General features: G+C 40.0%; 1 protein-coding gene across 3 annotated transcripts in view; it reads right to left on the bottom strand.

Annotated features, from left to right (window-relative positions):
- Positions 1-3,002: 3,002 nt before the first annotated feature.
- Positions 3,003-13,651, bottom strand: part of LOC107658492 (splicing factor, arginine/serine-rich 19-like) — a 13,635-nt gene continuing 2,986 nt past the window's right edge. For 2 of the 3 annotated variants that reach the window (XM_016447071.1, XM_016447072.1), the window contains exons 5-10: positions 9,604-9,704; positions 5,839-9,516; positions 5,653-5,735; positions 4,774-5,082; positions 4,212-4,340; positions 3,003-4,107 (exon numbers count right to left, since the gene is read on the bottom strand). In XM_016447071.1, the coding sequence (XP_016302557.1) occupies positions 3,949-4,107; positions 4,212-4,340; positions 4,774-5,082; positions 5,653-5,735; positions 5,839-9,516; positions 9,604-9,704 (4,459 nt within the window). In that variant the 3' untranslated portion in view covers positions 3,003-3,948. The remainder of the gene's footprint in view (positions 4,108-4,211; positions 4,341-4,773; positions 5,083-5,652; positions 5,736-5,838; positions 9,517-9,603; positions 9,705-13,651) is intronic. The other variant, XM_016447073.1, reaches the window with a different exon arrangement.

The following is a 13,651-nucleotide window of genomic DNA, read 5'->3' as shown; positions in this document are numbered from 1 at the left end:
AGTGTGTAGTTTACAAATGTACACATTTTGAATTCTATGTATAAATATAAGTATGCCAGTTATGATGGACACGGTATAGGCTAGTTATGGAAGTTTTAATTGTTCAGGCTGAAGATAGTCTGCGGGAAAAAGCTGTTCTTGTGCCTGGCTGGTGGTTGGTGCTCTGTAGCACGGACCAGAAGGCAACATTTGGAAGATAGAGTGGGCTCGTTGTGAGGGGTCCAAGGTGATTTTCTTAGCCCCTTTCCTCACTCTGGAGATGTAAAGTTCTTGGAGGTTGGGCAGGGTGGCACCGCTAATCCTCTCAGCAGTCCTGACTGTCCGCTGTAGTCTCTTGATGTCTGATTTGGTAGCTGAACTAAACCAGACAGTTATTGATAAACACAGGACAAACTCAATGATGGCAGAGTGGAACTGTTTCAGCAGCTCCTGTGGCAGGTTGAATTTCCTCAGCTGGCGAAGGAAGTACAACCTCTGCTGGGCCTTTTTAAGAGTGGAGTCTATGTGAGTGTCCCACTTCAGGTCCTGAGTGATGGTGGTGCCCAGGAACCTGTATTACTCCAATGTTGTTACAGTGCTGTTCATGATGGTGAGTGGGGGGAGTGCACGGGGGTTTCTCCTGAAGTACACGATCATCTCCACTGTTTTGAGCGTGTTCAGCTTCAGGTTGTTGTGACTGCACCAGACTGCCAGCTCTTTTACCTCCTGTCTGTAAGCAGACTCGGCTGGATATTACATATGTATTACATATATATATATATATATATATATTACATATGATATTACATATGTAATATCGTCAGGATATTTCATAAGACTGAATGAACATTTTATAAATACCTGTAATACCTGATCATTTTATAAATACCTGTAATATGTTGTGATTTAAAAAATGAATATGTTTTAAATCTTTAAAGTTGAGTTAAGCATTTTTGTCCAATATATAAACCCATATGATGGGAATATAAACATGTTCTGAATAACAGGAATGACCAGATTAATTGTAAAATGTAATATGAAATCAGTATAATTGGTACGTCCAAATGAAATGCACTAATTCAACACGTGATGAAGAGGTATGAATGTTCACACTTTGCAATAAACATTTTGCTTCCACCACCATATAATGAAGGACATAGTGCAACAAAGGTATACACCATGGGAAGATCTGAAAAAGGACTCACTTCATTATAAGTGCAGGGGTTTCTTTTGCACTGATGAGGTCTCTGCCCATAGTGGTGACTAGCTCAGATGACTGTATAGTACCTGTTTCACTTAATGATTAATACGGTGTACAGGTCAGTTTAAATCCATCATCAGGTCATCATGATGGTGGACATCAGCTGCAATGTCCTTTAGGAAATCTTTATGTCCACTTTATTGCTACCATGTAGGCTATATGCAACTCTTTAGAGAAACAAAGGAAAAGGTGAATTAGCCACTAAGTACCACATTTCCACTACTCTCAAAACTGGATTTTAATATTAGGCAATGTAATATTATGTTGTATAATATTTAACAAACTTTAATTGCATTAATGTTTAACATAGATATGGCCTGGTCAGTACCTGGATGGGAGACCTCCTGGGGAAACTAGGTTGCTGCTGGGAGAGTTGTTAGTGAGGCCAACAGGGGGTGCTCACCCTGTGGTCTGTGTGGGTCCTAATGCCCCAGTGTAGTGCTGAAGACAATAAATATACTGTAAAAAAAAAACACCATCCTTGGGATGATTCATAAAACTGAGGTCCTGACTCTTTCTGTGGTCACTAAAAAAATCATGGCACTTCTTATAAAGAGTAAGGGTGTATCACTGGTGTCCTGGCCAAATTCCCTCCACTGGCCCTTGTCAATCATGGACTCCTAATAACCCCCATCCACTGAATTGTCTCTATCGCTCTCTCTCCTCTTCACCTGTAGCTGGTGTGTGGTGAGCGCACTGGCACCGTTGTACTGTGGATGCTGCACACTGGTGATGGCTGAGGAGTATAAATCCCTCATTCATTCATTCAAAACAATGCATTATTTTTAGGATTAAAATTTACCTGTTATCTACAAATGAACAGACCATCCTTCCTTACAACAGCCCTCACCTCTTCAAATAAGTGCTAAATTGGTGTACTTTAATCCCAGTAAGACCTTTAAGATTTTATGCAGTCAAAATAAGACATGATTAATGGTGACAGATTAATGTATCTAACAGTTTTTTTTTTATGTAAACTGCAATTTTAAATGAATGGTGTACATTATCTTTCATGATAAGTTTAGTAAAATCTGTATCGACAGTAAACCTTTCAATACTACCTTTAGACAGTCCTTGTTTTGTCCTCAGCTGATTTCAAGGAAGCTTTCACCCTCAAGCTATACATATTTGTACATTTCTAACAATTGACTCTCATTGATGTTTAGTCTCCCTAATCTCTCTAGTATGAAGAACTGTCTCACTAGCTACACTTGAAATATTGTACTCCAAGAAAAAATATGGCCCATAGCATTGGTGTGAATATGAATTAATTTTCAGTTTTTATAAAGGTTTTTACCCGTATTTTGAATTACACATTGCATTATGTTTTATGGTTAAATTAAAATTGATGGTTAAACTGAAAATGCACTTATAATTTCTTGCCAGGACTTTATCTGTTTTTTTTTTTCTTTTCTTACAGTGTTATACCTGAGGTAGTTACATTGCAAATTTGATTTGTTTTAAAAATGCACATTTGTCTGTTCGTTTGCATTTATGTAAAGTCACCATCTACTGCATAACAACTTCTTGTTATAATAGTAATGTGGGAAACTGTAACATCTGTACTATTAGGTTTTAGTTTATAACTCTCAGTAATCAAGGGCAATAATAAGGCAAGCTTTTAGATAACAAATCTTATGTACACCTAAAATTGGGAGAAATAATGATGAAATGATGTTGAACTCCTGCTTTTATGCTCATACTAGAGCTTTAAGCTGAAAACTGATGGTTTGATTAAGAAAAGAGTCAGACATCTTCATTCGGAAGGGCAAATTTGAAAGTTTATCTCTCATGTGACCTTCAAAATTACTACAGTTTTCTTCAGTACAAATAAAATCCAAAACACATGCATTTATCTCAACCATTCACATACACACTGTAGTACCTCTTCCATTGACTGTCTTCTGCCAACTCAATTATATTATGTGAAGCTTAGATGGGGTAAAACAAATTCTCTAGCTAGGCATTTTGTCAGATAATTTTGGCTGTTTATAATTGAAGTAAAAAAAATGAAAAACAAAATAAACGTCATCAAACATAAGTCTGTCCCATGTACATTCACTGTCCTATGAGATGGAACCGATAAATATCCTCCATTCCATAGGCATCTCAAAATCTGAAAGAGTGTCACGTGTCTGAGTAGCACCTCTACAAATGAATGCTCTCTGACAAAGTGAGAAGAATCAGGTTGCACTTGCAATCCTAGTTTTAAAGAAAATCTGACGGGGAACGTTAAATCTCTGTTCTCAGTTCTTTCATTCTTTCTTTCACACTCAAAACCTCAATAGTAATAAATGAGTAATCTAGCTGACTATTTAAAATGTGCAGTGCACCCTTCTCTGAAAGGGAGAGAGGAAGAAAGAACACCCATGTAGTGTACTTAAAAGTATATACATGTTGAACATAATGTGTAAGAAAGTGTGTGCCATCTTTATCTCTCCCTCTCGAGTGTATACTTAAGAATGGCTTCAGTATACCTTATATCATACCGCATTTCTATATTCATACATAATTATATCAAGACAAGAAAGAGAGACAGGGAGGAGGGTGGAGTACTCAAGTTTACATGATGTCAACACATAGGGGGAACAGAGCAATATAACAAAGGACTGTCACTCAATAGCCATGGTGGGCCCAAACACGTGCAGGGGAGAAGATTTTGCAAACTTGTTTGACCAGATGGAGAGAAATAAACAGTCTTTGTACAATCATGTTGAGGAATGCATTGAGGCAGACTCTCTGTCCTCTTTTTCCTCCTCGTCCATCTTGCGGCCGTGCTTTCTGAAATACTTGTACCTCTGGACATAAAGCTTGACCAGGTTACTCACTTTAACTGGGTTTATCTCACCTGTTCGGCTGTGACAAATCTGTGAGGTAAAGACAGATTTAGTCATGATCTGTCTAAATAGTTATTAGTAGCACTGTGTTGTGTGCTGCAAATCAAGGCTATCTTGGAGTTATATTTATTTACCTTGTGCACAGCTTTCCTTAAGATATCCTTGTATTCGTCTTTGTTGATGTCTTTACGCTGGTAGTATGGCTTGATGGCCAATTTGACTTCCTCTACTGCCCTCTCCTGGGTGTGGAGCTTCTTCAGATACTAACCAAAAGTAATTGATTTAGATTTAGTTTGTTATACATAGGGTTGCAATCCCCCCAAAAAAAACAAAATTAATTTGTCATATTGTAACACTGAAAGCAAGAAAACTATTAATTATCAAGCAAGATCTTTTGTCCTTGAATGTTTTTAAATTAATGTTTGGCCCATCCTGCTGCCAATAGTACTGAACTTAGAATTAAAAACCATAATCTTTGCATTGCCATTGCAAATGGACTTTAAAGTGATTCAAATTCAAAGCACCTTAAATTGTTAAATCGATTTACTTCTGCACTAAGTCATACCGCTTTTTCCTTTTTGCAGACCTAATTACAGAAATATAGAAATGTATAGATCGAAAGGAATTCTATGCTGGTCTACAAGACCTGTGGGCTGAAACAAAGAGAGAGAACAATGTTAAATGAAGTGCTGATACCTTGTCAGGGTCTTTACTTTCGTTATCCCAGCCCGTTTCACTGCCCCCTGTTGGCCCAGTCATTCCCACTGGCAATGGAGGCGGTGGAGTTTGAGCACAGCCTCCACCCATTGAGAGTCCAGGGTGCAAGTGTGAAGGAGGAGTTTTGGTGCAGCCAACCAATGGGACAGAGCTGTGGAGAATAAACTGCGCAGGAGTGGGTCCTGGGGGTGGAGCATGTGATGGAGGTGGAGGAACTTGTGATGAGACAGATGAGGATGATAAAGGAGGGTGTGGCTGTGACTGGTTCTGATTGGCCTGAGAGAGAATCTGTGTAAAATGAAAGGGGAAAATCTTACAATTTTATTACACTTTTATGTTAGTAATCAATTTACTTCCCAACCAATAGCAATTGAAAATGTCAATCAGCTAGACTTTAGGCCTTTGGTAGAGCTACTTTAAAACAGGATACATAATTATTCTGGAATCACAGTGCATTTATAAGGAAAAACAACATCATATAAAATAATAATAAACAGGCAGTCACACTAGACTTTAAATCATGCAAAAAAAATTCAGACACTGAAACAGATGAGATATGACGTCACTCATTTTTTAAAATGCACAATTATTCCACTTTTATGTAACACTGCAATCCTGCAGTTTTAAACTTTGCTTTCTTTTAATTGAGCTAGGAGGTCATGGTGGGATGTATCGATCTTCTATTGGCCACATCTACACATATGAATTTCAGGATCAGAATTCACAGAAATTGAACTTTGGAAACTACTTCATATGAGCTTCCATTTCCAGGTCTCCAGAATTTGCATTCATATGAATGTAAGTCAATCGAGTGAAAAGTGTAATGTGACCACCTCTTAATAATATCACAGGTTTTACCTGACTTGTGGCCTGGATGAACTCTTGTGCTTTGGCTCTGCTGGCTATATTGGCCTCCTCCATTTTGAAGAGCAGAGCTGTCACTGAAAAGATATTTAACAGCAGAACATGACTTCTAATCCCACTATAAATTTAAAATGCATGTCGAAAGGGAATTACTTAAAAAGTCATGTATTAAACACTCACATGCTAAAACACCTCCAGCAGTGCAGTCCACTCCGGTTTGTAGGCTCCAGGGTAATGGTGGCGGCGGAGGTGGTGGTGGCTTGTTAATTGAAGATGAGGATACTGAAGAAGAGGAGGATAAAGAAGGGTCATTTGCCAGAGGAGCACTGGAATGAGAGATGGAGGCCGCCACCAAAGCTGTTGAAGTAGAGCATGGTGGTGAGCCCTTCTGATCATCTGGTGGGAGAGGTTTAGCACTGGAAGTGGACTGAGATATGGTATCACCCCTGATCTGCGATGACAGCAGGCCGGGAGGGCTGGCAGGGGACTTTGAGGGTGTGAGAGACAAGGCTTTGGACTGACCAGGGCCCTCCTCCGAGAGGAATGAAGGCTCTGGTGTCTTGCAGCTACTATCAACAGTTTGAGAGTCTGGGGACGACTCTCTAGTATCTCGAGATGGAGGCAAAGACAACGGGGATGTGTGTGGTGGTGAAGAAGATGGAGGAAGAATACTTGCTGACGAGGAAGTGGAGGATGATGAAGAGGAGGATGGAGTGGGACCAGGAAGAGCTGAAGGAGGACTGGATGGCTTGGATCCAACCCCAACCAAAGGCTGCATTTCTGTTGCTACTCCCGGCCAACCACCACCAACCGTGCTACAATTACTATTAACACCTTTAGAATCACTTCCATCCACATTTATCCCTTTCTCTCTGGGCTTCTTTCCAGGCCTCCTTCTACGTTTCGCTGCCAGTGAGGAAGTAGGGGAAGAGGCAGATGAAGACGTGGACGTAGCAGAGCTTGGCTTGGCCTTCTTCGACTTTAGTCCACTCGGATTTGTTGATGATAGAGGCCCGAGTATGTTGTGTTGTTTCCCAGTTTTGCTTGGGTCTTTGCCTCTCCCTGGAAGGGCCAGTGTCTCTGAGCAGGGCTTAAGAAATGGTGATCGGCTCTCATTGTCTCTGCGGAAAACCACAGCAATAGACCCACCAACAACTGAGGGCCCTGAAGCTCCACTTACAACACCACCAGGTCCAAGAAGGTCAAGGCCCAGCTTCCCAGAGTTCCCAGTTGTGCTACTAACACCTTCACGCACTAGAACAGAGACTTTAGATTGGAGCTTACCCTTTCTGGTACCACTGAGCTTCTTGGACCTGCCAGAACGCCCGGCATCCTTCTTCCCTATTTTTTCCTTACCGGTTTTCCGTCCTCGTTTAGTAGTGGATGAGGACGCTGTGGGCTGAAGGGAGGTGGTGTTGCCTGAGGATGCAGAAAGAGGTGGTGAGAGAGATGACAGAAGGTTTTGACTTTTGGCTTTTGGTCTATGAGAAGAAGAGGAGGAGGTGGATTCAGACTGACCAACTGTCTTGCTAGATCTGGATTTCTTCTTTAGATGATGTTGGCTAGTTTTGGGTGCTCCGGATTTAATTTTAGGACTGGGTAGAGGGGGCTCAGGAGGAGGAGGAAGTAGTGGTGAGTCCTCTAGTGAAGGGTAGTCTGAGTCCAGTGCTTCTCCATCTAAGGAGAGCATGTCTATCTCAGGACGATCCGAGAGACGGTCTGATTCATATCCATGATAACGAGGAGGTGTGAGGGAGGTGGGGCTGGATCTGCTCCTGTGCTCCTCATCCTTTCTTTCCTTATCATCTGATTGTCTCCTTCGTTTCTTCTTCCTCTTACGATGTTTGTCTGAGCTCTGGGATGGGCTGCGGGAGCACCGGCTATGGGGTGGTGAACCTGGTACTGTGGTGGTCGTTGTAGTGGTGGTAATGGTGATGGTACGTTTGATCGCAAAAAGATCAGAGCCATTGAGATCCTGAATGGACGGGGGTACCACAGGTCTAATATCTCTTCTCCTGTCCCTGTCTCGATCTCTTTCTCCAACCATCTCTTTCTCTCTGTCTCTCCTGTCACTGCTTCCTCTGCTCCTTTTTGTGCTGCCTCTCTCTCGGCTGCTTGACTTCCTGATATCTTCATCCCTATCTCTCCTTTGTTCATCTCTTCTTCTGGAGTCTCTGTCTCGCTCTCTATCCCGGTCATCTCGCCACCGGTCCCTATCCCTGTCTCTTTCATGGTTCCTTTCTTGCTCTCTCTCCCTCTCTTTATCTTGGTCTCTATCTTTGTGGCGATCCTCAGAGTGGCTGGACCAGGATCTGCGACTGTGTGTGTGTCGTGAGGCGTTCTGGGAGTGGGAGAGGGAGGAATGTTCTGGAGTGCTCCTGCGTCTCTTTTTCCTCTTGTGACTATCACTTTGGCTACTTCTCCCTCTATCCCTATCTTTGTCTTTGTTCTCTTTTACACTCCTTTTTTCATGGTCCCTCTCTTTGCTTTCTCTTTTACCTTCACCTGACTCCTTTTCTTCTTTCCTCTTTTTCTTATCTCCTCTTCCCTCTTTCCGCTTGTGTCTATCCCTGTCCTTTGAACTCTTGGAGGATTTGCGACTCCTTCCTTTATCAGTGGATAGAGGTGGAGAATTGGTAAAGGAAGGAGAGGGCAAAGGCAAAACAGGAACAGGTGGCGGTGATATAGATGCAGAAGAAGGGCATGATCTGAACCTCTCTTTCCTCCTACTTGTCAGTTTTCGTCTTAAATCTCCAACACCCACAGAAGCCACTGGTTCCCTCTCCCATTCTTCATCAGCACGGACAGATACAAACCCATCACCATCTAACACCCGTAAGATCCTCTCAGGTTTTGGGACACCGGCTTGAAGATAAGAGGGACTGCTTGAAGATGGAAGCAACACCTCCCTCCTTCTCTCAATCACTCGTTCCCTTCCTCTTTCATTGGCGCCCACTATCTCTCCTTCTTCTATCTCAGAGTGCTCAGAGTCTGTTCCCCGTTCTCTTTGATTTTTTCCCTGTTCCCTTATTCTATCCTTGATGGTTCGCTTGCTGTTGAGTTCTAAAGGTACATTATTGAACATCGAAGATGGAGCATCAATTTCTGTTGAATCTGGAGGACCCCCCTCTGTGCCAGCAGGTGTCCCCATTTCCAATGCTTTATCAGCTTTCGCAACATTCCCTTCGCTATTAATGCTGCTTCCTTCTTCATTCTCCTCATCCATACATCTTTTCTCCTCCTCTGTTTCAGAGGCTGGAGAACCTGTTGGCTCAAACGGATCATATTTATCAACCTCTTCCTCCTCGTCCTCAGTGGATGCCCGATCTCTCTCCCCCTCTCCTTCTGTTGGGTGAAAGGGGTCGTATATGTCATTCTCTAAACTCTCCCTCTGTCCATCATTGCATGGATGTGTGAATGATGAAGATGGATGGAGTGAGGGATTAGAAGAAGGTGGCACCGGCATCGATGATGGCACCAAAGATGATGAAGTGGATGACACAAAGTCTCCAGTTCCTTTGCTGACCCTGCTGCCTCCAGCATGGCCTCTGTCCTCATCCTCACGGTAGTTTGTACCCATTCCACCAGGAGATGACGATGAGGGGGAGGAGGAGGGGGAAGAGGGAGCAGAGGAAGGAGATGATGGTGAGTTGGAAGGTGATGAGGGGAGAGGGCTTTTGGCCATCTCTATGACGCCATCAGAGTTTGTGAGCGAAGAGGCCGGTCGCATCTGTCCCCAGGCTTGAATTACACTTGAGTAACATCCAGAAAAAGAGCCTGAAGGCAAAAAACTGTCTATAGAGATTCTCTTTTTCCTTAAAGACGGTGGGAAGTGAAAATTTCCATTTAAGAAGGACCCTAAGAAAGACAATGAAAAAAGAGGTATTAGTTTGATCACACAGTACTATTTACATTATCTTAGACAAGCTATGGACTTGAACCTACCTGGCTTCTGGTAACCAAGATTTGGGGTAACAGATGTCAACAAAGCAAGACATGCGCCATTCTCTACTTTCACTTCTGCTGTTAGCGCCACATCAAAGTCACTAAAGAAGAAGAATAAATATGAGTTTATAGTTTTTCAGTAACACTGTTTAACACAAATCAGGCCTCAACAATAAATCTATTTTCCAGCTGACAGTTTAGCCAGTATGTCAGAATTTTACTTGCACTGTTGACATTTTCACTGTCCCTGAGACAAAAATAAAAAATTATGCAAAATTTTATTTACATTTTTTAGTGTTAATGTTAAAGTGCCAAAGCAAAATACATATTTATAAATATTAAAATGACAACATATTCAGAACAAATAACACTTCAATACAGAAGAAAAAATAATCTGATTATTCTCCCATACAGAATATGCACCAATGAAATACACCATAAAGTATGACAACAATGAAATGGCAAAGGGTTTTGACTGAATTTTGATTGATTTGATGTAGGGCTGGACAATAATTCAATATCAATATGTATCACAATATAATTTTTTTAAATAATGGTGATATGATTTTTAAACATTTCCGATATTTCGATATACATTACCAGTGTTTCCCATGCATTGATTTATTTGTGGCGTTTGACTAAGTTGAATACATATGAGCACTGCACGTTTCAAAATCAAAACACGGGTGTCGCGGGTGTTTTATATGAATGTATCTCTGAAGGGAACCGACTGTCTTCAGAAAAGTTTTGATGGCATTTTAATTTGTTCTGATAAAGTAGCAGTTATGAGCTGTGCTGCTTTGATTACAGCCGTTACCAGGGAAACCGCTAGTTCTACCACTCTCAAAGCGCCTCCTGCTGGCAGAGAATGAGTTTGCATTTTCAATAAGCCCGTCTCCAGCAACATGACTTTGTTGTTGCTCAATTGTTTTTGTTTTCTACAGCAACTCAGAGCACTTTTCATACTCTTTATCCTGGCTGAAGCACATTTGTTTCAGTCTATAAGAATAATAATTTGTAAGTCGCTTTGGATAAAGGGGTCTGCTAAATGACTAAATGTAAATGTAATCAGATTACACTATCAGTCAAAAGATTTTGAACAGTAAGATTTTGAAATATTTTTACTATTTAAAATAACTGCTTTCTATTTCAATATATTTGGAGATGTAATTTATTCCTGTGTCCAAAGCTAAATTTTCAGCATCATTACTCCAGTCTTCAGTGTCACGTGATCCTTCAGAAATCATTCTAATACGCTGATTTGCTCTTCAAGAAACATTTATTATTATCAATATTTACAACAGTAAATTTTTTCAGGATTCTTTGATGAATAGAAAGATCCAAAGATCAGCATTTATCTGAAATAAAAAGCTTTTGTAACATTATACACTTAGTCCAGGTGATATGTGCAAACTTTGAGGTGATATGTTCACTTTTTCATAAAAGCATGAAACTTGGTACAGTTGTACAGGTTAGGGCCCTGAACATTTTCAGAAATGGAGCCATTGCAAAAACACCTCGTGGTTGCCATGGCGACCATTTTACCCTCCAGAAGCCTGAGATCTGTAAGTAAGCGATGCCTCGTGGTAACATCACAGAGAGGCATTTTTGTTCACCTTTCCTGGCTGGTGAAATGATCTTCCCGCAATTGCAGTAATTAACAGAACACCCGACATGTTATCTGACAGCAACAATAATTTAATCCCATACCCGACCCATTTGACATAAAAACTGGGACCCGAACCGCACCTCAATTAAATCTCCTACAGTACATGAGGTAGACAAAACTCATTTATTAAAACTTTTATTCAAATTGTGAATAGATTAAATACAGAAAGCAAGCAAAGAGCGCTCCCTTTAATATAATCACTACAGCTGTCAATCAGTGGCAGATTAGCTACATTGCTCAGCGTGTACTGGACTGAGTCGAAATAGTCTTGGTTATTGGACCCGCAACCCGCCTGTACTTGTCACTGTCCGACCCGCACCCGCATCACACATAAATATTATTCCACCCATTACATCAAATATTAGCGGTTCACCTGCGTTTTGAAATTTCATTCTGCATCTTCTGAGATTTCATTGTAATCCTTCTCATAAAGTCACTGAATTAACTGTTCACCTGATTGCGTTGCCATCTGCATGTGATGTTAGAGCGTTGTTGAGAGAGAACAAGAATGTATTGGAAACATACTACCACCTACCTGACTCTGCCTAAGAGGTAAGGAAAAATACACTTACCTGAGATGATTTTTATTTATATCTCTGAAATATATGATAGTATTCTTGATAACAATCTTTTAATGTATTATTGAATAAAGTATTAGTTAATTATCAAAGAAAGAAAAAAAGAATAGCCATATTATGGACTTTTGTAAATGCTGTGATACTATGATGCTCAGATACTATTATTTCCTTCTCACATTGCTGATTTCACCATTAACTCTTCACCTGAACAGTTTATGTTTTTGTATATGGTATCATTGTAATCATTGACCATCAAAACATAGGGGTAGACATCACCTTTTCTGTGTTATCATGTTTGGTTCAGGAGCTATGACACAAAATACATAATTTGGTTATGGCGGAAAGTAAAATGGTCGCCATGGCAACCACAAGGTGTTTTTGCGATGGCTCCATTTCTGAAAATGTTTAGGGATGCAAATTATACAAGAGCACCAAGTTTCATGCTTTTATGAAAAAGTGAACATTATTTTCACATATCACCTGGTTATTGAAATTAATACTTTTATTTAGCAAGGATGCTTTAAAATTGGACAAAAGTGAAGATTAAGACATTCATAATAGAGAACGACCGATATATCGATTTACCGATATTTAAGCATTTTACCATAATAGGATATTGGTTTTTGTAATATCGGATTCACAGATAAACGCCGCCATCTGGTGGTTTTTTTAGAATTGCGCGCAGGATCGCCATTGCAGCGCGTCTGAGGGGAGACCAGACAACAACAACGGCATGGTGCAGGTACTTGAATTGCTGTAGTTAGTTAACTTTATTTCACATAACAGCCATTTATGCACAAATTAGATGCATTACATAAATGCCTGCTATGTAGTTTATGCAGCTTGGCTCTAAGAAATAGAGACCAACTCACGGAGTCACGTAGATAATCCGTCAAGATCCTCTCCCAATAAAGACGTAACTTTGCCTGAATTAAATAATATGCAGCCATGAATGAGCGCATGTTGGAAATAAAAGCGCTGAATTTAATTCTCTCTCTGTTGTATATTTGCTCATCATTAGTCTCGTGAAGCCGCTTTCATATTGCTGTTCACTCACCGGGTTGATGCTCAGGAAATGCCCCAGCACGGCCACCGAATGTAACTTTTAACAAGATTGTATTAACATTTACGATATAACCATTATTTCGCTAATAAACATCTAAATAAATACAACTCTATGGAAATTAATTATTTATTATCTCCGCGACCGATCGCAGTTTGAGTATAGTGCTGTGCAACTGCATAGATAAATCGCGCTGTCAGCAGGCATTTCATAATCTGGAAGGACAAAAACATTATTAATAATTCTGATATAACATTCCAGTTGAGAAATGCAAAAAATACGATGTTTTGTTTGTTATATTCCAATATTCCAGACAATATTATTCAGTGAATTAACATTATCCAGTGAATTATTCTAAAACTGTAGTTTAAAATGAAGTTGATATGACTCCTGTCCTTTATTTATTTTCTCCATTTGAAAACATCAGACATTCTACATTTATTTTGCTTATTGTTCATATTAGTGTTGTTGCTGTTGATGCTTTTTATAAATAAAATGTTTTTTTATTGTTGTAATATGAAGATTAAATTTAACATGAAAGACTGCTAATTTTCAACACTTTAAAAAAAAATGATGACTGAAAAGAGGATCACTCTCTTCGAACACTAATTTATAATGTTACAAAAATTTATATTTCAGATAAATGCTGTTCTTCTGAACTTTCTCTTCATCAAAGAAACCTGAAAAAATTATACTCAGCTGTTTTCAACATAATAATAATAATAATAATAAATGTTT

This window comes from Sinocyclocheilus anshuiensis, unplaced genomic scaffold, assembly GCF_001515605.1.
Source record: "Sinocyclocheilus anshuiensis isolate Anshui unplaced genomic scaffold, SAMN03320099.WGS_v1.1 scaffold371, whole genome shotgun sequence".
NCBI lineage: Eukaryota > Metazoa > Chordata > Actinopteri > Cypriniformes > Cyprinidae > Sinocyclocheilus > Sinocyclocheilus anshuiensis.
This window is presented reverse-complemented; position numbering and strand designations above follow the sequence as displayed.